The 27,353-nt window shown below is 40.1% G+C and overlaps 1 protein-coding gene across 3 annotated transcripts in view; it reads right to left on the bottom strand.

Annotated features, from left to right (window-relative positions):
• Window positions 1-16,143: 16,143 nt before the first annotated feature.
• The window catches only part of LYPD6 (LY6/PLAUR domain containing 6), a 121,678-nt gene continuing 110,468 nt past the window's right edge, over window positions 16,144-27,353 (bottom strand). For 2 of the 3 annotated variants that reach the window (XM_057317548.1, XM_026492818.4), the window contains 2 exons: window positions 21,022-21,152; window positions 16,144-19,129 (listed from right to left, as the gene is read on the bottom strand). In XM_057317548.1, the coding sequence (XP_057173531.1) occupies window positions 18,962-19,129; window positions 21,022-21,152 (299 nt within the window). In that variant the 3' untranslated portion in view covers window positions 16,144-18,961. Of the gene's footprint in view, window positions 19,130-20,996; window positions 21,153-27,353 lie in introns of all 3 variants that reach the window. The other variant, XM_057317549.1, reaches the window with a different exon arrangement.

The following is a 27,353-nucleotide window of genomic DNA, read 5'->3' as shown; positions in this document are numbered from 1 at the left end:
AAACTTAATAAGCAGTTACTATGTGCCAAATACATGTTAGATGCAGAAAGTTCAAAGGGATGGATGTTCCCCATTCTCAAGAAGCCAGCTAGAAGAGATCAAAACATACACAAATCTAATAAGTTGTGTTGTAAGCTCACTGTGTGCTAGGTTCAGCACTAAGAGCTTTCTAGGATCTCTTTTGATTCTCAAAAGAATGTGAAGAATGTTGCCTGAGGTCCTTTAGCTTTTGGTGGCTGAGCTGTGACTTGAGTCCAAGTCTATTGATCCAAAGCTGATGTTACTTCCATTTCACAATTCTCCCTTTAATTGCAACATGTACTGTAGTTTCTGGATTTGTAGCAATGATTGTAAGATGTACCACTGGTTTAATAACATTCTAAACCAATTGCAAATAGCATACGTTTATCCCCTCAGCTGTATTCTATTTGCACAGTTTGAGTCCAAGCCTTCTTTCTTTTCGGTGAGTCTTCTGAATCACTCTTGTCCAGTGGTTTGTAAACATTTTTTTAAAGACTTTATTTTTAAGTAATCTCTACACTCAGTGTTGGGGTCAAACTTATAAGCTGAGATCAAGAGTCACATGCTCTACCAACGGAGCCAGCCACGTGCCTGTGTAAACTTTGGAGAGAAGGAGGAGCATAAAGGAGGGAGAAACCTCCTAATGTTTTAGAATTCAGTGGGAGCATTAAAACCTCCCTTCTTTCTTAACACAATATTCCCATATGTTCAACCAACATAGGTTGGAGTGTGGGAAGTAGAGAGGCAAGAAATGCATTTTTAAGCATTTTTCCTTCTCCAGGGAAATATACAGCTCACAACTCCAGGAGCTCAGCAGATACGCTGAGACACGATTTCCCTGATCCAATGTTCCCTTATCACAGAGCAGGGAAGAGTTCTGCACCTGGAATGCCAGACATTGGCAGGCTCCAACATCCTACTTGGAGGCCAGGGTGCCTCCCCTGGGCCCACAGACAGTGCTTTCCCTGCAACTCAGACCTGAGGGGCTGTCCGTGACAAGGCTAGACTTGACAGCTCTCTGCTGGGCTCCCATCGGGCGAGGTCTCCAGGCCCAGGGAATTGATGCAGTACACTTTAATGTTCCTGTGTCTGGAGGAGGTCCTGGGCCATGGCTTCCTCAGGTATGGAGAGAAGCAGACTTTCAGCCATGCTTTCTGCTCACTCAGAGCCCTAGCCTGTCAGGATTTTTCTTAAGCCAGGATTTGTCAGATGTGGATAGGTGTAACACTTGTCTTCCACCAGTTCTTTATTTATGGAGCAGTTGGTGTCCTAAAAAGGAGAGGGAGAAATGTCCCAGAATAGCCTAAAAGGCCAAAAGAAACTCATAAGGTATCCAAGTACTCTGTAAACAGTCCCAGCTCAACTACTCTGACCCAGCAGAACTCCTAGTTGGCAAGCAACAGAAAGTGATCTCAGCTATCTTACGGACTTCACCGGAATAAACGGGAATTGCTTAGAAAGATAGAGAGGGGCTCACAGGATTGAAGAGAGGGTGGGGGGAAAGAAAAAAAAAAAAGAACAGGAAGAAGGACAGGGCTGGCTCCTGTTGCTTTGCAGCTTTTGGCTTTTGTTGCCAATGTTACAAGTAGAAGGTAGCCCGTTGTAACTGCTTTCTTTGCGGCATGCTTATTCAGAATTAGAGTACGCATTATACAGGACTGTATCCATGTTAAGTTTCTCGGCTTTGATAGCTGCATTGTGCTTATAGTAGAGAACATCTTTGTTTTGAGGAAATGCTGAAGTACTAAGGGGTAAAAAAGCATGATGTATGTATGCAACCTTCCTTAAAATGGTTTGATGATAAAACATAATTATTATATTATTAGAGAGAAAGAATGATAAGCCAAATGTGGCAAAATTTAAAAATTAATGAATCCTCTTGAAACTTTTCTGTAAATTTGGAATTATTTTGAAATAAACAGCTAAACAAAAAGTAAAAAAAAAAAAAAGATCATGCTTTCTGATCTTCTCCTCTAAGATCAGTACAATCCAAATCTCTGGGGGAAAGATACCAGCATCAGTAGATTTTAGAGAACCCCAGGAACCACAGTGGGAGGCCAGGGCTGAAACTCAGATTCTAGGACGCTGAGGTCTGCCCTGGGTTAACAATAACACTGAAAAGTAACCTCCAAATTAGTCACAACCACTACTTTAACCATATATCATCTTAACTGTTTATTATATTTATGGTTTTCATTATAAGGTAATATAAGCACATTATGTAAAAATTGGGAAATATTTTTTTTAAAAGAAAAAGTTATTACTGTAACATATTCAATGAGAGCATTTTGGTCTATTTCCTCCAAGTATTTTTTAACGTATATATTCACTTCCTAGATAGTATGACACATTGAACATGATTTTAGTGCTGCTGTTTTCATTTGACATTGAAAATGTCTTCAAAGCAATCATTTTTGATGATACTGTACCAAGTGGATATGCTGTTATTGATTTAACTGTTCTCTTATGCTTGCAGCTTTAAGTTGTCTTGAATTTTTATTTAAGTTTTTGTTTTTTTAATTACAAATAATGCTGCAGGGAACAAATGTGCTCATAGCAGTGTTTCCATATCTCAGGCCATTTATAAGAGTGGGGTTATGGGTCAAGATATGTCCATGCTCATAGCCTTCAACTGGTAATGCCAAATTGCTTTGCTAAAAAGTTTTACCCATATATGCTGCAATCAGCAAGAGATCCTAGTTTTGCAGCATTTGACATTATAAATTTTTTGTTGCAAATTTAATATGTGAAAAATGTATCAGAAGTAGGCCAGGGCTGGCAGAAAGGAAAGTTTGATTCTAACTCTTATTCTGTCACTAACTGGCAGGGACTTCTGAGATTTTTCCCTTAAACTTTCTTCATCATTTCTTGCATTTATTCAACAAATTCTCATTGAACGCCTGCTGGGTTCCAGGCACCGTGCTCAGGCTGGGATATAGCAGTGTTGTAGACTGGGCTCCCTGAGAAGACTCTGAAATGGAGATTAGTGTGCAAGAGAGTGATTACAGAGTGCTTTCGGGATCAACATATATGGAAAGGAGATGGCAAATGCAGGATCGGGCAGAGGGAGAAGGAAGGCTGCCAAAAAGTCTCAGTGAAGCCACAGCCAGCTCCCTGTGCAGCTGTGAAGATGAGCTATGTCTTCAAAGGTACCCCAAATTGGGGTGAGGGTCTGGGCCTTTATGTCCCCACTTCATTCAGTGACTGGATGCTGGTTGCATGAGGAAACAGGCATGACCTTGGGTGAGGCAACTCTCTTCAGCCCTGTCAATTCCTGAGGAGAACTGTGAGCTGAGGGCTGTTAGTGGCAGTGCTCCCAGCAATTGGCGACATAAGTCTTTCTTTCCTGAAGAGAAATCTGGGTGGTACATCACAACACTACTACAAGTGGTGAGAAAAGCAAACGATTGTCCTTGCCCCATGAAGGGGAGATAAATAGACACTGACATTACACACAAACTCACACAATGACAAACTGAAAAGCACTGTGATGGTAAAGTTCAGGGTCCCACAACTGTGGAGAGCAAGGGGACATGCTCTCATCTGGGGGTTTTGAGGAAGATATCCTTGAGTAAGTAATACATAGCTGAGATATGGAGGATAAAAAGAAAGGGAAGAGTACCTATGTTAGAGGAAAGAACACTGTTCAAAGAGCTGAACCTGGAGGGAACACATATTTCAAAGAATGAAAAGAAAATCAGAGTGGTTGGTGTGCAGGGAGTCAATTCCCTTGAGACCAGAATGAGGGCAGAGGGAAGGCTAGGACCACTTCAGGGACACTTTTTAGGCCATGGAGAGGACATTGTTTTTCCACACCATAAACAATATGAAATCTTTGAAGAGTATTAAGAACATGGGTGACATAATCAGATTTGTATTTTAAAAGTATTTCTGGTTGTGGTAAGTGAATTGAAATGGGGGGAAAAGAATGGGAGAGACAAATTAGGATCATAACTTAGGCCAGAGTAGTACAAGTGGACATGGAGAGAAGCAGGCAGAATTGAAAGAGATAAAATTGATAGAACTTGGCAGTGGATTCGATTTGGGAGGTAAAATAGAAGGAGTGTCAAGAATGACTCTAGGTTTTTGGCCTATACAGCTGGATGGCGTTGGTGCTGTGCACTGAGATGGGGAGACACTGGAGGGAGGTAGAAAGCACGTTTGGTTTTAGTCTCTCTTGAATTTGAAGTAACATACAAATGCTATCTTGAGAAGGTAATCTGTGCAGAGCTTTCTAGAATTCACAGGAGTCTGTGGGGGAGATAGACATTTGGCAGCTACTGGGAAATGACTGGAAATTTAAATAATGGGCATAAAGAAATCAACTAAGAGAAATTAGAGAAGGAGGCTAGTGCCAAATCTTGAGGAACTTTGACATTTGAATTTGGTAGAGAAGGGTAATCCACCAAAGGGGATTGAGAAAGTGAGGGTAAGAAGGGAGAGAGTGGTTCATGGAAACCAAGGGAAGTGATTCAGCACAGAGGGATTAGTCAAAGTACAGACTAACAATAACAAGTTAGGTGAGAGGAGGACTGAGAAGTGACACTGGGCTGAGCGGCCTGTCTGTCATTAGTGAATTTAGGAAATTCTCTGTGGACTTAGCAGAACAGAGTGGGTGGGGAGTGAGTGGGCAGTGAGGAAATGAAGATAGTGAGCATAGATATCTTTCAAGAAGTTTGGTTGCAGAGTGTAGTAAAGAGGGGGTAGCTGGAGGGGAAAGTAGGGGTCAAGTCCATTTTACTTTGTTTTGCTTTTATGATATTTGAATGTGGATGAGAGACAGTACAGTACAAGAAGCTGAACACGTGGAGGCAGGAAGCCATCTGTACAGTGAGCTCCCTGAGAAGGGTGGAGGGAAAGGGATGCTGTGCACAGGAGGGAGTAACCTCATCCTCGTCACAAGAGAGACAGAGAGCATTAGTGCAGACGGAAGAAGCTGCATGGTTTGGTGGAAGTAAGTTGAAGTGTTCTCTATTGCTTATTTCTCATCTCATGTAAATAGGAGGAGTGCCATTTGTGGAGAATGAGGGGAAAGTTTGAAGGCTTGCAAGTTTTGAAGACAGTGAAGCTAAGGGGTTTGGATCAAGTACTTTGTAAAGTCCTCCAGACCAGAGTGCCTGTAATTTCCAAGTTGAAGGCACTGATAAAGCACAGTGCTGGTGAAAGCTGAGGACTGAGATGGGCTTTCAGAATGGTCCTGGTAAGGTAAGGACCTCTTGGTCAAGACGTTTGCACTAGACGGAAAGAAAGATTTCTAATCCCCTCCCCATTCCCAGCGTACTTTTCAAATCTATTGTTCAACAACTTAGCTTAAATGAGTTACTTCTTTCTGGGCACAATATCATCACTGGACAGGGTCAGCTAGTGGAGGAGAGCCCTCCAACTCTAATGTGTAGTATGGCCAAGACCAGTATTTTTGGAGGAACTATATCCACAGGGAATATTACATAGCCAAGGTCCTGTTCTATCAGTTTGGTCTTGTAAGTTAATAAATGTCTATTCTGTGTCCTCTGTGTACCAGATAGTTAGAATAGAGCAGAGACTAAAATGGAGATATTACCCATCTTCACAGAGCTTACAGCGTAGTGGGGACTCATTACAATAACTAATTCAATAATCATAAGTGAGTAAAGTATCACGAGGGAGAAGTTTAGAATTCTATAGCAGTTAATAATAAGAGGGCTCCACTTTATTTTAGAGGTGACAGAAGACTCCCTTGGGAAAATGCATGCAATCCAAACCATGGAAACTGAGCAAATGTTTGGCTAATGAAAAGAACTATTGTATAATGGTATCAAAGGGCTGTGAATGTTGAATTTTAGGAAAGCTATGAAGTCAGTCTTAGAAGAAGTTGGTAATTAGCTGTAGATGACTGTAACTGAAAAGTTGGGTGCCAATGGACTGGCCCATGATTTATTTTTCTAGATTGATCTTCACTAAGGTTGATTCTGTGATTATTATTGATCATCCCTGATATATGTTTAGCCTTTCATGTTTGTTACTCAATGGCTGTCCATTAGAGCCACCTGGGACAGGAGGAGCTTTACTAACTGTCTAGTGTTTTAAAGCACCCAAACTAGAGTAGAATTACTGGACACGTAGCCTAGTCATTATTAGTTTTAGAAAGCTCCCAGGTGATTCTGATAAGTAGTTGGTGTGGAGACCCGCTGCTATGGGGCTCTGGGAGCCACGAGGGCACTGGGGTTTGGTCCCAGGATATCAGATCTCAGGTCTCAGAGTGACGGTGCAGAACTAGAACAGGGTCATTTGCTTCCTTCAATTCTACCCTCACTTCCACCAGCCTTGAGAGATTTAATTCTCACACATGTTTGAGTTTGAAAAGGCTCTTGCTCTTCTTGTGAATTTGCACTAATCTCAGTAATTTTGGCCTTATTTCCTTGCCTACATGATTTATAGGAACTCCAACCATCCATCCACCCCTGCCCTCTCTGCAGAGAACTTTGTCACTGTCTGTCCTTTGTCACCCAGTAGGGTGGGTGGTAAATCCTCAGCTGCTCTCTTGATGGTGCTTTCTCCACTGCTCCTTAAGTGGAAAGAGTTTTGTTATCTGTAGTGATCTACAGTCTTTTATGCAACCTACTCTCTTAGGCCTTCCAAACTTTCCTCTCTTCCTTCAACTTTATCATTCCTTTTGTGTAAGTACCAGGAATAAAGTGCCCCAGTTACCAGGCTGAAAATATTAAAGTGAAAGCATCCACGGTTATGCTCAAAAGAAACATTTCCCAGGCTAAGTCAAATGTTCACCTCTGTGTACCAAAGGGTGAGTTCCCTGTCTTCTGAAAATTTGAGGTAGTCTGCCCTATTTGTTCAGTGGATAGGACAACTGAACTGTGACTTGGGGATGCTGGTGCAAATCAGATTCTTAGTAGGCTTCTCAGGTTGCTTAGAGCTCCTGAGGTAGGTACAGAGAGAGGCCCTCACTGTCCTGTTCCTATAAAATGGAGGTGGCCGTGGGCCAGCTAATATGACTAGATACTCAAGCTGACTGTTCTCAACATGTTCTACCCGAGGCTGGCCTAAACACACCAGCCATGCTTTTCTCCCAGACTTTCAATACTCTGAATAGGCTTTTCAGTTCTTCAGATTATTTGACTTTGAAGAGATAGTTCCTGGGAGGTCTGATCACATGGAGGAGGGTGTGTGTCTCTACGCAGCAAACTTGCTATTTAGGTTAGTGGCAAAACACACACAGGGCAATTAATTAATTAAATGTGATATTAAAGTCAGGGCTGGGCCCAACACTTCGAGCATTTAGAAAGACTTTAAAGGTAGGGATAAGCCCAGTTCTGACATGTGTCAGGACCAAGCCAGACTGAATGAGTCACAAGTGGGCCCAAATATGTTCTCTCAGACCACGGAGGTCTACACAGCACCTTTTCACCTTAAGGAAAGCATGATCCCTGTTCTGAAATGATTCATTTTCATATGTCACTGTGTGATGCAGGCCCTTAGCTGTTAACTCTGTCCTATTTTATTGCTGGGAGTGGCTGGGGTGGAGATGAAGCCAAGCTGCTGGGCGACTGTGAAGCTGGACCAGTAGTCATCACCCAGTAAATACCAGGGGGAAGGCAGGCAGAATAAGGGGTGGGCAGACCCCCCATGACCCAAACAGTCATGCTTCATTGTAGAGAGAATAGGGAATCAGACAGTGGGTCAGTTTGAATTCTTCTCAAGAATTCAATTCTTGAACTCTTCTTCTTGAATTCTTCTCAAATCTCAATGGATTTATTGAGGGTGTAACTTACTTTTAGGCCTTCCTTTTGCATCATGGCTATATTCTGGTGATACATTGTTCATTTTGCCTAAACTCAACAGAGTTGCTTTTCATACATACCTTCCAGACTTTAACAAAATGATCCCTGTCACCTCCATAGGAGGACTTCAGTGGAAGCCTGAATTCCAGGTCTGAGCACGTCTTTTGAGGTTGGCTTCTGAGAACAGGCATGCCATAAACCCTGAGAAAACTGTTTCTGAATAGCTTATAATCTCTAATTTAGACAAATCATTTCTTCTCTCTTTAGACCATGATTCTGAAACTTATTATTTCCCTGAATGGTTTTCCTCTCAAGTTAGAATGAACAACTATGTTCCCGGAAGGCTAGCTTCCTTCCTTGGCTTGCTCTCTCCACATTTATTCTGTGTCCTTTCCTATACTGAGGGTCCTTGTGATACTGCTAATCACACAGTGAGTGTGAAGGGAAAGGAAACCTCTAAACTGTTGTCCCTTTCTGATGTTGTAGAGCATCGAAGAAGGGACATTTTAATGGTTTTACCTTTTCTTAACATAAGCAACGTAGCTTTCTCAGAGACAAATGGTCTGGGTCCTCTGGGGTTCCTTTTCTTCATGTACGAAATAAAGGAGATGAACTAGAAGTTTTCTAAGTTCCCATTCACCTCTAACTCTATGGCCTGAGAAATGACTTTTTAGTAAAAGTGCCAAAGAAAGGTGGAGTCACCATGCATGTCACCTTGGTGGGGGTGGAACAGAGTCCTGGATCAGGAATCAGTTCTTAAGACATAAGCTATCAGTGGGACCTCCCTTAACCACTTCAAAGCTTTAGCTATGAAAGCTGTAAATGGGATCATGTTGATAAACTGAAGCAGTGTATGTGAAAGTGCTTTGAAAATAAAATCAAATACAAGAATCAGGGGTTGCTATTAGAAGAGCTGCAAAGAGGCTCCCTCAGAAATCATTTCTCAACCTCTGGATTTTTGGTCTTCAGTCAGCTTAAAATATAGCTACATAGAGATGCCACTCCCAGCCCCCATCCAATTTCAGCAATTGCAGTGGAGTTAAAATTTGTCAAAGGAATAGCAAGACAATAGTAATTTGCTAATGGGGAAATCCATGCTTTTAAAATTAGCTAAAGAGAGTAACTGCTGAAAATAAAGGCTTGATTTGAAAGAAATTTTGGAAATCTGTATTGGCTTTGCAATACCAAATTCGGTTAGAAATTTTTATATTTAAAAAAAAATCAGAGACCTGTTTTCTAGTAGATTCTAGTGGAGAGCACTCTAGGCTAAACCCATGATGCTTCATATTCATGTCTTACTACTGCTCCCATGTTGCTATGCAAGCTTAGAAAAATGGCTGAATGTCTAAGGTTAAGCTCTCCCAATTACAATGTAGATTAATAGTACATGCTTAAGGAGTTTTCACAGATTTCATTCCTAGTAGGTAAACTAAAAGGTAATTTATTAAAAACATTTGTAAAAGTACTTAAGGTATTTTAGATAAAAGTTATCGAAATGTGACCAAGGTAGAACATCTGGCTTTTCATACCTGGTATGCCCTAAATGTTGTTTGCAAATAAAATCTTATAGGTCGGTTAGAAAAGAAATAGAAAACGCCTTTATAAAATGAAGAATCCTTTTAAACCACCAAGTTGGGTTACCATGTAAGTCTGTCTTTCCCAAATCAGATTTTCTAAAAGCACAGTTGGCCTGCAGTGCTGTTTACATTAAACATACAGAGCTATTCACAGAGGATAGTGATAAGAGTTATTTTCCTGGAAGTATGACACTTTAAGAAGCATCAACCATGTCACTGATCCAGAACCTAATGGAAAACCTCTAACTTTAAGGAAAACATGTATTTTCCTGAAAATGTCAAAATATGGGGTATTTAAAAAGAACAAAGATTCATGTTTGGTGCCCCAGTTTTTGTGGGCTGCCACCCAGGGAACATCCCTCAAACACCTTGCTCTGGTGGCCAGGGAAGTTTGTATTCCTGGGTCCCATGGGACGGCAATAATCAGCAAGACAGTTCTTGGCAGGCTAACACCCCTAGAGCAATGCATGGACAGCAAACTGATGCACACCCCCCAGTTTTCTGTGGAGACCTCTTTGCTTGTCCTGGACTTTGGCCTAAGGGGCAGGCATGAGGATTGTGCCCATCTAGAGGCTACAGAGGAGCTTTCAAGGAATGTAGATCGGGGGGGGGGGGGATACTTAATAAAACAGAGAAAAATAATTTATCTGACAAACAGTTCAAAGTAATGGTCATGAAGATGCTCACTGAACTAGGGCGAAGAATGGATAAACTCAGTGAGAACTTCAACAGAGACAGAAAATATAAGAAAGTAAAAAAAAAAAAAAAAAGGACCAAGCAGAAGTCACAGAGCCAAAGAATACAATAATTGAACTGGAAAATACACTAGAGAGTTTGAACAACAGATTGGATGAATGAGAAGGAAGGATCAATAAACTGGAAGACAAGGTAGTAGAACTTACCTAATCAGAGCAGGGGGACTAAATCTGAAGATAGTTTAAGGGACTTATGACACAACATCAAGCTGACTAATATTTGCTTTACAAAGTTCCCAGAAGGAGAAGAGAGAGAAAAAGAGACAGAAAATTATTCAAAGAAATAATGTCTGTAAATTCCCTAACCTGGGTAAGAAAACAGATATCCTGATCCAGGAAACCCAGAGCTTTTAAATGACATAAACCTAAAACAACCCACGTCAAGAAATGTTATAATTAAAGTGTCAAACGTTAAAAACAAGGAAAGAATTTTAAAAGCAGCAGGAGAAGAACAACTTGTTACATACAAGGAACATCCGAAAGATTATCAGCATATTTTTCAGTGGAAACTGTGCAGGCCGGAAGGGAATGACAAGATATATTTAAAATCCTGACAAAACCACAAATGAACAAACAAACTTCCAACCCAAAATACTATACCCAGCAAAGACATCAATCCAAATTGAAGGAGAGAGAGTTTTCCAGACAAGCAAAAACTAAAGGGGATCACAATCATCATTTAACCTTACAAGAAAGGTTAAAGGGACTTCTTTAAACTGAAAAGAAAGAACAAAATTAGTAACAAGAAAACATATGAAAGAATAACTCTCACTGGAAAGATAAATATATGGTACAGGTAATGGATTAATCACTTATAAAGCTCGTATGAAAGTTAAAAGATCAAAGTAGTAAAAGTAACTATAACTACAAAAATCACTTAAGGAATATGCAAGAAAAAATGTAGAATGTGACATCAAAAACAAACATAAAACGTGGTGTAGAGGGGAGTAAAAATGTAGAACTTCAGAATGTGATCAAACTTATGTTGTTACCAACTTAAAATATGATTATAGATACAAGTTTTTATATGTAAGCCTCATGGTAACCACAAAGCAAAATCCTATAGTAGATACACGAAAGATAAAGAGAAAGGATTCTAAGCTACCACTAAACAAAATCACCAAACCACAATGGAAGAGAACAAGAGAAGAAACTACAGAGTGTAACTATAAAACAGCCGGAAAACAATTAACAAAACGGCAGTAAGCACGTCCTATCAATAATTACCTTAAATGTAAATGAACTAAATTCTGAAATCGAAAGATATAGAATGGCTGAATGAATTAAAAACAACAACAACAACAACAAAACAAAAAACCAACCAACCAACCAAACAACGAAATGAGCAAAAAGACTAGACCCATCCATATGTTACCTACAAGAGATTCACTTCACAGGTAAGAACACAGAGACTGAAAAGGAAGGGATGAAAAAGATATTCCATGCAAATAAAAACCAGAAGAAAGCTGGGGTAGCAATATCTATAGCAGGTAAAATAGGTTTTAAAACAAAGGCTGTAATAAGAGACAAAGAAGGGCATGTCATAATGATGAAGGGGTCAATCCAACAAAAGGATATGACAGTTGTAAATATTTATGCACTCAACATAAGAGCTTCTAAATATATAAAGCAAATATTAATAGACCTAAAAGGAGAAATGTACAGCAACACAGTAATAGTAGGGGACTTTAATATACCCCACTTACATCAATAGATAGATCATTCAGACAGAAAATCAATAAGGAAACATTGGCCTTAAACAACATGTTAGAGCAGACGGACTTAACAGATACATCCAGAACATTCCATCCAAAAGCAACAGAATGCACATTCTTCTCAAGTGTCCATGGAACATTCTCCAGGATATATCATATATTAAGCCACAAAGAAAGTCTTAATAAAGTTAAAGAGACTGAAATCATATCAAGTATCTTTTCCAACTACAGTGTTATGAAACTAGAAATCAATTACAAGAAGAAAACTTGAAAGCCACAAAAATGTAGATATTAAACAACATGCCACTGGACAACCAATGTATCAAAGAAGGAGTCAAAGGAGAAATCAAAAATATCTTAAGACAAATTAAAATGGAAATACAACATACCAAAACTTATGGGATGCCAAAAAGCACTTTTAAGAGGGATACTCATAGAAATAAATGCCTACCTCAAGAAACAAGAAAAAACAAAGAAATCTAACTTTGTACCTCAAAGAACTAGAAAAAGAAGAACCCCCCCACCAAAAAAAAAGAGGCCAAAATTAGGAAAAGGAAGGAAATAACAAAGATCAGTGAGAAATAAATGAAATAGAGACTAATGAGACAATAGAACAGATCAGTGAAAATCAAGAGCTGTTCCTTGGAAAGATTAAAAAAAAAGAAATTGACAAAACTTCAGCTAGACTCACCAAGAAGAAAGAAAGGATTCAAATAAAATCAGAAATGAAGAGAAGTTACAACTGTATCACAGAAATACAAGGGATCATAAGAGACTACTATGAATAATTACACACCAACAAATTTGAAGATCTAGAAGAAATAAATTATCAGACACATACAACCTACCAAGACTGTATCATAAAGAAAGAGAAAACCTGAACAGACTGATTAATAGTAAGGAGATTAAATCAGTAATCAGAAACCTACCAACAAATAAATGCTAGAATCAGACGGTTTCACTTGTGAATTCTATCAAATATTCAAAGAAGAACTGACACAAATCCTTCTCAAACTCTTCCAAAAATAGAAAAACTCTTCCAAATTCATTTTACGAGGCCAGCATTACTCTAATATCAGATCTAGATATCAGATCCAAGGATACCACAAGAAGAGAAAATTATAGGCTAATTTCTCTGATGAACCAAAGATGCAAAAATCCTCAACAAAGTTTTAGCAAACCAAATTCAACAATACAATAAAAGGAACGTACACCACAATCCAGTGGGATTTACTCTGAGGATGCAAAAAAATAAACAATAAAAATCATACAATCATCTCAATAGATGCAGAAAAAGCTTTTGACAAAAGTCAACATCCATTTATGATAAAAAAAAAACTCTCAACTAAGTGCATAGAGAGGGAATGTAATTTGACATAATAAAGGCCATATATGACAAGTTCATAGCTAAAATTATACTCACTGGTGAGTGATCCTGATCTTTCCTCTAAGATTAGGAACAAGAAAGGGATGTGCACTCTCCCCACTTTTATTCGACATAGTACTGGAAGTCCTAGCTAGAGCAATTAGGCAAGATAAAGAAATAAAATCACCCAAATTGGTAAGGAAGAAGTAAAATTGTCCCTATTTGCAGATGACATGATACTATATTGAAAACCCTAAAGACTCCACCAAAAAAGTATTAGAACTAATAAAACAATTCAATAGAGTTGCAGGATTCAAAATCAATATACAAAAATCTGTTACCTTTCCATACAGTAATAATGAACCATCAGAAAGAAAAATTAAGAAAACAATCCCATTTACAATTGTATAGAAAAGAATAAAATACCCATGAATAAACTTAACCAAGTTGTTGAAAGACCCATACACAGAAAACTACAAGACATTAATAAAAGAAATTGAACACACACACAAAAAGGAAAGATATTCTGTGCTCATGGATTGGAAAAATCAATATTGTTAAAATGCCCATACTACCCAAAGCAATCTAGAGATTCAATGCAATTCCTGTCAAAATTCTAATGGCATTTTTCATAGAAACAGAACAAGCAATCCTAACATTTGTATGGAACTACAAAAGACCCTGAGTAGGAAAAGCAATCTTGAGAAAGAAGAACAAAGCTGGAGGCATCATGCCCCCTGATTTCAAAGCTATCATAATCAAAATCGTATAGTATGGGCACAAAAATACATACGTAAATCAATGGAACAGAACAGACAGCCCAGAAACAAATGCATGTTTACATGATCAATTAATCTACAACAGAGAGGCGAGAATATACAGAGGGGAAAAGACAGTCTCTTCAATAAATGGTACTGGGAAAACTGAACAGCTACACACAAAAGAATGAAACTGGATCACTGTCTCACACCACACACAAAAACCAACTCAAAAAAAAATCCAACTCAAAATGGATTAAAGACCTAATGTAAGACCCCAAACCATAAAACTCCTAAAAGAAAATCTAGGCAATAAACTCTTGGATGTCATTCTAAGCAATGTATTTTCAGATCTGTCTCTTCAGGCAAGGGCATCAAAAGCAAAAATGAACAGTTGGGACTATATCAGACTAGAAGCTTCTGCACAGTGAAGAAAACCAGCAAAATATGAAAAGGCAGACTATAGAATGCGAGAAGATACTTGCATATGACACTTCCAACCAGGGATATTAATATCCAAAATATAGAGAGAACTTATACCCCCCAAACCAACCTGATTAAAAACTGGGCATGGGGCCTGAACAGACATTTTTACGTAAAAAATATACAGATGACCAACAGACACATGAAAAGATGTTCAATATCATTAATCATCAGGGAAATGCCAATCAAAACTACAATGAGGTATCAACTTGCAACTGTCAGAATGGCTATGATCAAAAAGACAAGAAATAACACATGTGGGCGAGGATGTAGAGAAAAGGGAACCCTTGTGCACTGTAGGTGAGAATGTAAATTGGTGCAGCCACTGGGGAAAACAGTATGTAGGTTCCTCAAAAAATTAAAAAATAGACATGCCATATGACCCAGCAGTTCCACTTCTGGGTATTTACCAAAAGAAAATAAAAACACTAACACCAAAAGATTTATGCACCTCCCCATGATCATTGAAGCCTTATTTATAATAGCCAAAATATGGAAACAACTTCAGTGCCCATTAATGCATAATTGAATAAAGAATATATATATGTAATATATATATTATTATTCACCCATAAATATATAACACATATATATGTGTATATATATATATTATTCACCCATAAAAATAATGAAATCTTGCCATTTGTGACAATATGAAAGGAACTTGAGGGCATTATGCTAAGTAAAATAAGTCAGAGAAAGACAAATACCATATGATTTCACTTATATGTGGAATCTGAAAAACACACAAATAAAAAAAAAAAAAACAAGCTCATAGATACAGAGAATAGATTGGTGGTTGCCAAAGGTAGAAAGGCATGGGAGAAATGGGTGGAGGGGTCAAAAGGTCAAACTTCTAGTTATAAAATAAGTAAGTAATGGGGTTGTACGGCATAGTGACTACAGTTAATAACACTGCACTGCATATTTGAAAGATACTAAGAGAGAAAATCTTAAAAGTTCTTATCAGAAGAAAGAAACACTCTATGTAAGGTGACAGAGGTTAACTAGAATTATGGTGGTCACTGCACAATGTATACAAATGTCAATCATTATGTTGCAGACATGTGACTAATAAAATGTTATATGTCAATATGTCTCAATTTATAAATAATAAACAAAGAAACAAACAAACAAATAAATAAATGAGAATGACCAGAAATCACAAACAAGCCAAAGTTTTTCAAGGTCACTTTCAATATCTATAATTTTACTCTGAAAAATAAAGTGAATTCACTGTGTAGATAAACATTTACACTATTAAATGTTTTTTTCCTGTTGCAGAAGAAACCATCAACAGAAAATGTTTTCTATTTTTATCATCACTAACAGAACAGAATGGGATTTAAAAATTAAGAGTTAATGGGATAGTATTTAGAAACACACACGCACACACACTTTTATTTTTCCCGATTTAACAAAGAAAATGCTCTAGGGAAACTGCAGACCTGATTAAAAAGTCTGGTAATCTTTCCCTCTTTGATTTTCTGCAGCACTTACTGTCTACATGAATCATTTGGCGTGAGTGAATTGTCTTGTATCTTTTCATGCATGTATTTCTTCTCTGTACAACAAGAAAATGAGCTCGTGGAAGGAAGATCCCTGTGATTCTAAGCCCTACTCCTTACACATCACCTGAGCGCCTTAATCATTGACTGACAGGTACATTTGCAGGGAGGAGCCTGGTGAGATACACTTAAAACCTTTATTCATTGATTTACAAAATGTACAATATTTACAAAATTTAGGCATTAATCCCGTATTGACATGACTGCTATGGGGAGTCTGAAAATAAATAAATGGCACATAGGTTAACGTACACATCACGGCTGTTTGCACTTCAAGCCGTCGCCGTGGGATTTAACGGAAAGTTTAATGTGGTAGAAGAGTTACATGGATGACCAGTCCTGGGCCTTCCACGTGAATGGCCCTTCCTGGCTCCTTCAGGCTGGGGATGGCGAGCAAACCACTTTCTTTCAAGAGAATGAAACACCAGCCGTTCTGATAGGCGCACGAGGTGCACGCGGTCACACCTGCGTAGAGTTTGTAGTGATTCCTCCGGGTGGCCGATGAGTTCGCATCACTGTGGACTTGGTCCTTGCACCCCAGACTGGGGGCTTTGGAGTGGTCGCTTTCTCATTAAGAACCAACATTTGAACTTTCTTACTCAGTTTGCATGCAGTACTTGGCAGGTATCGGTGGAGAGTGGTCATGCGCAAAAATGGTACTTGTAGATACGTACAACATCAAATGTCCACTGTCCTGGAGCGTTTACAGCAGTTAGCCTGCCACCTCCGGCAAGAGGAATGAACTGGGAAGCTGTGCCCTCCACCCCTTGAAGAAAAAACACCATCGAGGGGACACGCACAAATGGCATCCTGCAGAGGCTGGACTGGACTAGCTCCATGCGATCGGACGGACAGATTCGCACGGTCAGGTGTGGAAGTTTTCCTAGGAGTGCTAATTCCATCTTCCCTTCCCTCTTCGATCCCACCTCAACCTACAGAACCTCAATTGGGAGGAAAAGGCTTCCTGTTATTGAGCTTCTTAGAGCCTTAGTACCTTCATTTGTAAAGTGAAAATACTAATAATTTTCCCTAGAGGGTGTTTGCAGGTTTTATAAGACTTAACACGTGTATGTGTATATATATATACATATAAAGTGCTTAGCATAGTGCCTGCCACATAAGAGGTGCGTAGTAAATGTCCTATTCTCTCTCCCTCTACTTCCCTCACCCCAATTATAAGCAACGTATTGATAAGCCTACCAAACTCTGATTTAAGGCCATTTGATGCAATTTAGTTTATTTCGTATCAGAGTTACCACTGTCCGTTCATATTTGGTAATCCCTGAGGGGGTCTCATTTAATAAGCCACAGACATTTTCCTGTGCAGGGCAGATGGACCCTGACAACGCTCTCCTCTTTACCAGCAATGGCTCCACCAAATTTCATGCAAATATGCCCCATAACCCTGCAGAAGAATTTATACCAGTGATGGTCCCCACCTGAACACTTCTGGACATCACCACTGAGGAAACCATGAGCAAAAACCTTTGAGGCCAACACATTCCTCTTGCTCAAACATAAGTTAATTTTTTTCAACACTGGTGCAAGTATCATAGATAACTTCGAACAAACATATATTACAAGCTCTACCACTGCTGAAAAATAAGTATTCTAATTTGGTCATTTGGTTCAGAATAAAGAATATTTTACAATATATGTAAGTTTCTAGTTATGCCATACAAAAATAAATATTGTATAAATGATTTACAAGGAAGAAGAACAAGTTGTAACTCAGGCCAAAAATATAGGAAGGATGGCAAAAATTTTACCATCTACTTCAAAAGCAATCACCTAAAAGAAAGAAAAATTCCCACTGGGTCTGCTTACTAGTCTCACCATCACCCAGCTGGCCCACCTACTTCTCCTCCTAGGACATTATGTCTTCTTTCCCTATCAGTCTTGAGATAGTGTGATGCAGAACCTTCTCCCTAAATTCCCTGGGGATTTGAAAGAGGAAGAACCTGGGAGGGCTCTCTGGCAGTATGAAGTGCAGATGGGAGATCTGGCTAAGCTACTGACAGGGCCCTCAGTGAACTCGGGTCAACCTCCACACATCTCTTTTCTTTCATTCTGAAATCCTCTCTCTGTCTAGTTTAACTATGCCTGAATAGAACCCCAAGTGGAGAAAACCCCATCCTGTGTTGGGACTCGTTGGCTAACCTTTGCCCCAGGTAGAATTCAGGATCTCATGGGGCACAATGAGCTACCAAATCAAGGCCAATCTCACCAATTACACTGAAAGCAACCACAGCTACTTTAAGGATGCTAGCTCTATTAAGTTGGGAAAGATCCTTCTCCAGCTACCCCTCCCCCTATGCCACAAACTTATGATTGTGTTTTATTTCCTGCACAGGGCAGAGGGAACAGTATTCCCACCACTGGGAGAAGAATGTGGGGAAAATTAAATTGGACAACTGCTGACTACTTTTCCAGGGACTCAATCAGAATCTCCAAGGAAATAGTCCATTCATTTCGGAATCAAAGTTTTAAAATTCTAAAGCTATAAATAAATTCATGATTATATTTAAACCAGTGGTCCCTTACCTTTCTCCTGAAGAACACACATCTATGCATATTCATTTAACGTATTGTCTAACATCTCAGAGGGTCCCAGGACCTCCTATGACTCATGCGTGTACTCCAAATTAAGAACCTCAGATCTCAATAAATGCAGAACTATTTCCTGAAGTGAAAAGAAAGGTTTGTGGTATACAACTCAGGGTCTGTTTTGGGGGCAGGCTGGCTATGATGAGGTCTTGGACTTGAAAGGACTACACTGAAGCAATGCTTATTCCTCATGGTAGGTAGAAATGCTTGGCTGTGAAGACATCTGTGAGTGTCATGGTTTCACATGTGTAATTATTGTCAAGCCAACAACTCATGCATTATCATGGACCATGGAGATCCCCAAGGATTGCTACTATACACGGCACCTTGGAGCTGCTATAATGTGAGTCCCAACCACACCCACAAGCAGGACACTATCACTGACATGCAGTGTGGGTGCCCATTTGTCTGATTTATGGGTGACGTTGTGGCAAATGTGGCATCAGTTTCATTTCGGGGGAGTGGCAAGTTACAGATATTTCCTTCGCAACAGGAAGTGCAGACCTGAAAGAAAGGAAGAGAAACAGAAGGCTGATGAGAAGCTGGCAGATCTTGGAAGGAGGCAAGGATTTTTGGAAGGAATGGGCTCCCTCACAGTAAGACTGAAATGACAATTATCTGTTCCACAAAAGAGGTACCGACGCTGCATTTAAGGAAGTGGGATGAAATTTCATCTGGAAGCAATGTGGTCAACGTGAAAACCCCCTGGACTAAGCTTCAAGGAACACGAGTTCTGTTTTTCACATCTCACTGGGTGGTTATTACATGGTTCTACAACCTTCCTAGGTCTCAGCTTTTCCATCTGTGAAATGGGGATTATAATACCCTACCATCTCAGAGAAACTCCTTCTGACTACTCGAAGAAGCCGTTCAGAGGGTAAACTTTCACTTGCCAAATTTCCACCGTGTAAGTGAAGTGGAAACAACCCAACTTAACTATTTACTTTCATTAGAACTGTCTATATAACTACCACCATTCTTGTGGGGGAGTTAAAGTTTGGAGGGTTTTCATTAATGCAGTTACTCCTGCTTTATACTACTCTATTCATGGGCCATAAGAAAGAAATAAACCTGAAGGACCGTTGGCCGAAATTATCTTGGGCCATGGCTACACGGAGTACAGATCACTCGCTTCAGCAGCACCTGGGAGTCCCCTAGAAATGCAGAATCTCAAACCTCACCCCACATTTAGTGATTCGGAGTCTGCATTTTAACAAGATCCCCAACTGATCCGTATACACAGGAATACTCGGAAAACTCTGGTGGTTAATATCCTATTTAGTCATTATCTTGCAAGGACTTGAGGCTGGTCACAGTTGACATGGGCTAGGAAGACATTATAATGTTGAAGAGAGAAACTGAAGGTCAGAAGTGAGCTTGAATTCTGTCAGACAGAATCACCTGCTCTGTGACCCGAGCACATGATGTCACTTCTCTGGTCTTTAACTTTGTCCGTGGTAAAGTGGCCACAACAAAGCCCGAGCGCCAGACTTGCTGGGGGGGGCAGGGGGGCGGAGTGAGGTAAAATCCTTGAGTTTACCTTTTGTATTTCAATCCGGGATCAAGTTGGCAGATTGTATTTTAAAACTGAGTTCTTAGCTATTTCACGAGTGGCTTGGAAACTGGGTGTCTGCTACCAAACGCTACCACACGCGGCCTGCCAGGGCCCTGAGAGGAGCGCTCGCCTCCGAGCACCAGGACGGCAGCCTGACGGGGGGAGGCGAGCCAACTCCGAGGAAAGGCCAAGGCCTGATACACAAGATTGTACGTGGAGCCGGGTCTGCACAGCCAGCAGGAGAGTCGGGGCGCTCCCCACTCCAACCACAGTCAGGCTGCCTTTCTCTGGTCCTTTCTATTCTCCGCCAAGGCTGCGCTTGACGGTCACTGTACACCGAGTGCTTCTGAAGAGGCACCAGATGGGGCTTAAGGGGAGTAAACCCACGAGGAGGTGGTTCTCTGATGGCCTCCTCAAATGGTTCAGGAGCCAAAGGGTGCTTCCCCAAACCAGCACCCCAACAAAGCCAGAGCCTCCCTTCCCGACAGCTCCCAAAGCGAAACTGCAGAAACTGTGGGCCGCCCCCAGCCGGCTGCAGGGCTTTCCCCTGAGGGCGCGGCTGCTCCCCCCTTCCTCTTCCTTCTGCCGGCTTTATAACTTTCTTCGGAGTAAAGAAAGGCCTTACAATAATCGTCAATACCTTCTTGTTCTTGTGTTTACGTAATTTATACTGTTTTCCCTACGCTCTGGTATCAGTCTAGCCTCTTAGAGGACACAGGAAAGGAGAATCTTCTCGGAACGCTATAAAGACAGTCAAAGGCCAGGCTATGTCAGGGAGTGAGAATCTGCGGTGGGGGAGGGCTGACTATGCTGTACCCGTCGCTTGCTCTGTTGCCCAGACCTTGTGGCCTTCATGTTCAGAATCTCTGCAGCCGGTGGACAAGCACTCTTCCAGCGGAACGCAGCGTTTGGTGACAGAGATGCTATTTCCTGTGACTTCCATTGTATGCTGAGTGTAGCAGTATCTGGTCTCTGTCAACAGAGAAAATATGGTTCAATCGAGATGGGAAACGTCAGCCCAACCTGCCTGGAAGGGAAACACCAGGAGCGTCAGCTCTACAAGTCCTGAAGAGATTTAACGGCACACGAGAGGGACTCTGTGTTGAGTTTACGTCCGGTCCCAAAGACGTCCTTGGAGAGATGCACTTCACGACGGGACGAGGAGAGCCTTCTGGAGAATGCCGGTCTCTCTGCCTGTCGTCATCCCCATAAACCAAGATAGAATGGTATCATGCTTTGCCTTTCAAAAAAAATTTGCCACTGTATTGATTTTTATTTTTAGGGGACAAGAGGTTTGGAGGGATGATTAGAATGGGAGAATCAACAATTTTCAGGAAGATAAAGGGGTGAAAAAGTTCAAAGAATACAGGTTAAAAAAAAAGAAGTTAGGCAGGTAACAATGGTCTTCAACGAGTTAAAAGACTACAGCAGAGGCGTGTGTGTGTTTGTGTGTGTGTGTGTGTGTGTGTGTGTGTGTGTGTGTGTGTGTGTGTTGGAAACAGCTATTCCCGTGTAAGGGCTGAACAATTAAAAATAGATTCATTTTATCTTGAGAAAATGACTTTATCCAAAAGAAAGAACTTCTTGGCAATGAGCATAGCTGGATCCCGGAATTTAACCCGACTATGAAGGTGTTGCAAAACTGAGGGGCAGCACTTCTCCCTCGTGTGATTTCTAGGATGGCAGATGCAGACGGACCCTGATGTAAGTTTCTAGATGTCCCTCAAAGTCTTAGGAATCCAAAAACCTAAGATTTCTTCCAAACTACCATGGAGAATTTTTCTACTTCTAATTTTAAGACTAAAGAAAAATGGCTTTGTCAAAGTAACTCTTTAAGCCTCTAGGCAGTGTTCAGCTTTCTAAGCCTGGGATTTAGGAGCATGTTCCTGCTCCCCTTTCAGATTGAAAAAGAAAATGAATAATTCTTAAGAAATGTCACCGAGCTGTTTTTCATCCATATCTTGGACTCAATTTTGCATGCTTTATACATTTTGGATATTTAGTGGCTAATATGGAATTATGACCTTCTATGATATTATTTATTAGGCAATAAAAATTCCCCCCACCAGATTCTGTCACAATTTTGGCAGCTTTTCACCAAAGTACTAAAGTCCAAAGAAGGAAGCTTAAGAATTTTAGGCCCTGAGAATGAGCTAATACAGACCACGTTGACACATCTTGGGAGTCATGAAAATTCAGGGTTTTTAACAGTCTTCCTAAACAGCCCCACCTGACAGGAACCTGAGTGACCTCTGATTGAGTCTTGCCAAGGACAGAGATTTTCCTAATGGTTACACTACTGGGGAGTGTACCTGGGCTGAGTTTGGTCAATGCCCTCCCCTAAAAGCTGTCCCCGCACTGCACCCTGACCAGAATTTTGTCAGTAGGAATCAGGTCAAGGCAGTCCTAGCGATCTCAGGGTCCTGGAGAGCTCTTCAGGAATGGAGGAAGGAAGGCCACCCCATGAGCTCACAGGAAAAGTCAGAAGTTTTGCACCCGGCAATGATTCTCTTAAAGTTCTAACATATTTTAAAATTGGAGTGTTTGCTTTTCTGATGCAGAGGAGGTGGCAAATCTCTGACTTTTTTAAGCCTGTGACAGGTTTTAACAAATGGAGACCCGTAGCCTGAGAGATTTACCCCATTTCCCAAAGATGACTGGTTTCCTTCTTTGGTATCAGACTTGGACATTTATGGTCATGAGAGGTACACCTTTCCCACCCCACCCCACCTTCAGAAGCCGAAGAAAGCAATAAAGACAGGAATGCTCTTATCGCCTTGTCTCCTCTTCTTGCAGACAACCAGGAGGAGCTGCCAGAGCTTTTATTGCTCCAAAGGTGAATCTGAGCAGATAAGATCATACATTTATGGAATAAGTAAACCATTACATGGTTTCAGTTTTGGAAACTGGGTTTGTCCCCCAAGCCTTAAATTCTCTTGTCCTAAGTAAGCCTTGAATAACTATTGGTGAACTTAATATAACTACTTTTTGTTCCAACTTTTGCGTCCATAATAAACTCTCTTTTAGTTTATTAATTGGAAATGCATTCCACTGCAGAGATAACAACTAATGAGCTTTTTTTGTTTCAGGGAAAATATGCAAAAGCCTGGTACCTAATAAGCTAATTCTTGCCATCCTAGGGAGAGAAAAATGATCAGTGAAGAGGCTAGATAAAAAACTTTCTTACACTCACCAAATCTAACCCATGAAACAAAGATATTCTGAAAACAGCCCATTACTTCCAGCAGCAGCTACCTTAGATCTGAAGTGTTAATCCATCCACTTCTTATCTTACAAAACCCCTAAGTGAGTTATGAAATGTTAATGTAAAAAGAAGGTTCTACAGTTCAATAAGTTTTGGAAATATTCAAATAAAGTTGAACAGGTTTCTTTAGGACACAACTTAGGAGAGTCTTGAATGTGTATTGTGATCTCCAAGGCGGGCAGGGGGCAAGCAGGCAGCATTTCCCAAGCACAACGAGGTGGACCACATGCGGCTTATCACTGGGCTGTAGAACTGATAAAAAAAGGAGTTTCAGCCACAAAGCATTGCTCTCCATGCATTCTGAATAATCCTTGGGTTAGTAATGAGGTTATATGAGAATCAAGCCCGCTGATAACTTCACACTAAAAGGATTTCAAAGGCTTTTATCTAAAAGATAAAAGATGGATTTGAATTTCTACCAGGTTAGTTTTGCCTCTAAAATCTCATATTCTGCGACTGCATGGTATTCCCAGAGGTGTGTAAGACTCACAGGCATGCAACTGAAAGCAGAACTGGGTATAAGAGAGCTTAATCAACTAGTGGAAAACACAAAATATATAATTTTTCATGAAATACACATACACACACATACACACAGAAATTCCATAACCTAGTTCTGAAATAAAAAAAAAAGGTTCAAAGCTAAAATGTAAATTTCCATTTACCCACCAAGATTCAGTTTCTAATAATGGAAACTGTATTTAAACAAAATATACCTCAAATGATCTGAATTAAAAATGACCAACTCTCTGGTAAAAGGCTTCCTCATCAGTTATTCCCTGTGCGTCCACTAGTTTTGGGTTTTTACAAACATATATAACGATTAAAGTGGTGCTAGAGAACCACTCACCATGTGGAAGAAAATTAGTGGGAGGAATATAGCTTTAATCATAGTATCACAAATTATATTGAAAAAATAAAAGTCTAGAGGCAGCTGCCAGCACACTCCCAGCCTGATTCCTGACTGTGCCCTCAGCCCTTGACATCAGGCTCTACTCCTTCCGGGTCCTCCTCTGCAATGACTGTTCACCTAAGTGTCCACTGGATGCCCTTCTCCCATGTCTGACCCCAAAGGATTTCTTTGCCGCTCCGGGATCTACTATGTATAATGTCTTCTGCGTGATTCCCCTGGGCTTCAGAGTTTTGTCTTCTAGATTTTCTCCTGCATCCCTGGTCTCCTCTCTTCCTACACTTTCCTTAACCTGAATGTTGATATTCTCCCGCGTTCTGTTCTTGAACCTCTTCTCACTCAAGTGACTTCATTCAACCTCTGATGACGTTATCTTCAGTCTGATACTCTCCCAAACTACAGAACCTATCTCCAGCTGTCTCCTGGACACTGTCAGCAGTACCTCACACCTCATGTATCTCAAACAAATCAAACTCCATCCATCTGTTTATCTTCCTGTGTTTCTGTCTTAGGAAGGGACATCCTGAGATGTGGCACCTCCATCCTGGACTAGGAAATTCAGAATCAGCTCCGACTTCTCTTCCCAAGCTGGGTGTCTCCAAGTCCCCTGGAGTGTCTCCATTATCTATCTAATCTTTCTGTGCCATTTTCCATTTTCCCAGTGCAGGACCCCATCACTTCCTGTCTTCTTTGTCTCTAACCTCTCCCCTTTCTAATGCAGGTGCCAGACAACCACCAGATATGTTACTGAAACCAAGGGCCGATCATGCCTCTCACTGTCTATGAGAGTCTGAGTGAACCCTACCTGTTAAGGAGCTCTGGCTACATACTGCTAGGTTTATTTAGCCTACTGAGTGGCCAGCAGGTGGTCCATTGCTTTCTCCCTGCTCCTAAAGCTGTGCGTCAAGAGTGTAAGAGTTACTTTGCTTCCTGCTAAAGGAACCGGTTACATTTATAACTCACATCTTGAAACTCAGCACTTATTATTATTCAATGTTCCCCTTGATCTAGGTCCCAGACTAACTCTTCATTGCTTGCCGGATACCTTAAGACACCACGTTACATCTTTTGACCATTCTTCACAACAAAAAAGTTTCCCCCTATCTTTTGCTCCTGGAAACCTGTTCTTCAAGGTTCAATCTAAATGTGATGAACTCTGTGAAACCTTCCTTGATTTTCTTCCCAACAGGGTTCACAGATCTTCTTAGCTTCCTCATTTGGTATGTCTGGCTTTCCTTCGAAATCAGAGTTTCTCAACATCAGCACAATTGACGTATTTTTATTTGTTTTGTTTTGTTTTGTTTTGTTTTTTTACTGATTGATTTGTTTTTAAGTTTTTGTTATTTTGAGATAATTGTAGATTCACATGAGTTTGTAAGAAATAATACAGAGGGATCTCATGCACCCTTCACCCACTTTCCCCCAAATTGCAACATGTTGCAAAACTATGGTACGGTAGCACAATCAGGCTATCGACATTGATGCAGTCAAGATACAGAACATTTCTAGCTCCACAAGGATCACTCAAGGCACCTTTTTATTCTCACATCCTCATCCCTTCTTTCCCCACCCCCTCCTTCATCCTTGGCAACTACTAATTTGTGCTCCAGTTCTATAATTGTGTCACTTGAAGGATGTTATATAAATGGACTCATACAGTATGTCAACTTTTGGGATTAGGCATTTTCACTCAGCCTTTTTCACTGGAAAGTTATCCAGATGGTTGTCTAAACAGTTTGCTAGTTTTTAATCCTGCGTAATATTTCATGCTATGGATGTACGAAGGTTGGTTTAACCATTCACCCATTGAAAGGGTATCTAGGATAGGGATATTATTACTAAAGCTGCAATCAACACTTGCATAAAGGCTTTTGTGTGAACATAGGTTTTCATTTCTCTGGGATATGTGCTCAGAAGTGGAGTTATTGGGTTATACTGTAGGTGTCTGTTTAGTTGTTTAAGGAACTGCCATTCTGTTTTCAAGATTACCTGTGCCATTTTATGCTCCCACCAGCAATATATACGTGATCTAGTTTCTCCTAATTCTTCCTGGCATTTGATGGTGTTGCTTTTTTTTTTTTTTTTTAATTTCAGCCATTCTGATAGATGTGTAGTGATATCTCATGTTTTTAGTTTGTATTTTCCTAATGGCTAATGATGTTGAACATCTGCTTATTTACCATCTACTTATCTTCCTTGGTGAAATATCTATTCATGTTTTTTGTCCTTTTCTTAATTATTTTGTTTTTTACTATTGTGTTTAGAGAATTCTTTCTATATTTTAGATACTAGTCCTTTGTCAGATATTTGATTAGCAAGTATTTTATGTCAGTTTGTTGTTTGTCTTTTTGTCCTCTTTACAGGGTCTGATGTAGAACAAAAGTTTTTAATTTTGATAAGTCCAATTTACCATTTTTTCCTTTTACAGATCATGCTTTTTTATATCAAGTCTAAGAACTCTGCCTATCCCTAGATTTCAAAGATTTTCTCTGGTATTTTTTTCCTAAATGTCATATAGTTTTATATTTGGCATTTAAGTCTATGATTAATTTTGAGGTAACTTTTGTAAAAGGTGTAATACCTAGGTTGAGGTTCATTTTTTGCCCATGGATGTCCAAATGCTCCATCCAGCACATTCGTTGAAAAGGCTCTTTCCTCTAGTGAATCAGATTTTCTATCTTTGTCAAAAATAAGTTGGGCATATTTTTGAGTCTCTTTCTGAGATCTCTATTATGTTCTATTGGTCTATGTTTCTATTCCTCTGACAATACCACTGCCTTTATTACAGATTGATTCCTCCCACTTTATTCTTTTATCAAAATTGTTTCAGCTATTCTAGTTTCTTACCTTTCCATATAAATTGTATAATAATCTTGTCTATAACTACAGTTTGGCTAGAATTTTGATAGGAATTGTGTGAAACCTGCATATAATTCTGGAGAGAACTCACATCTTTACTGTGTTGAGTTTTCAATTCATGAACATGGTAAGTCTCCCT

The sequence above is a fragment of the Ursus arctos genome, unplaced genomic scaffold (assembly GCF_023065955.2).
Source record: "Ursus arctos isolate Adak ecotype North America unplaced genomic scaffold, UrsArc2.0 scaffold_1, whole genome shotgun sequence".
NCBI lineage: Eukaryota > Metazoa > Chordata > Mammalia > Carnivora > Ursidae > Ursus > Ursus arctos.
Note: the sequence above shows the minus strand (reverse complement) of the source record. Positions and strands in the feature narration are given on the sequence as shown.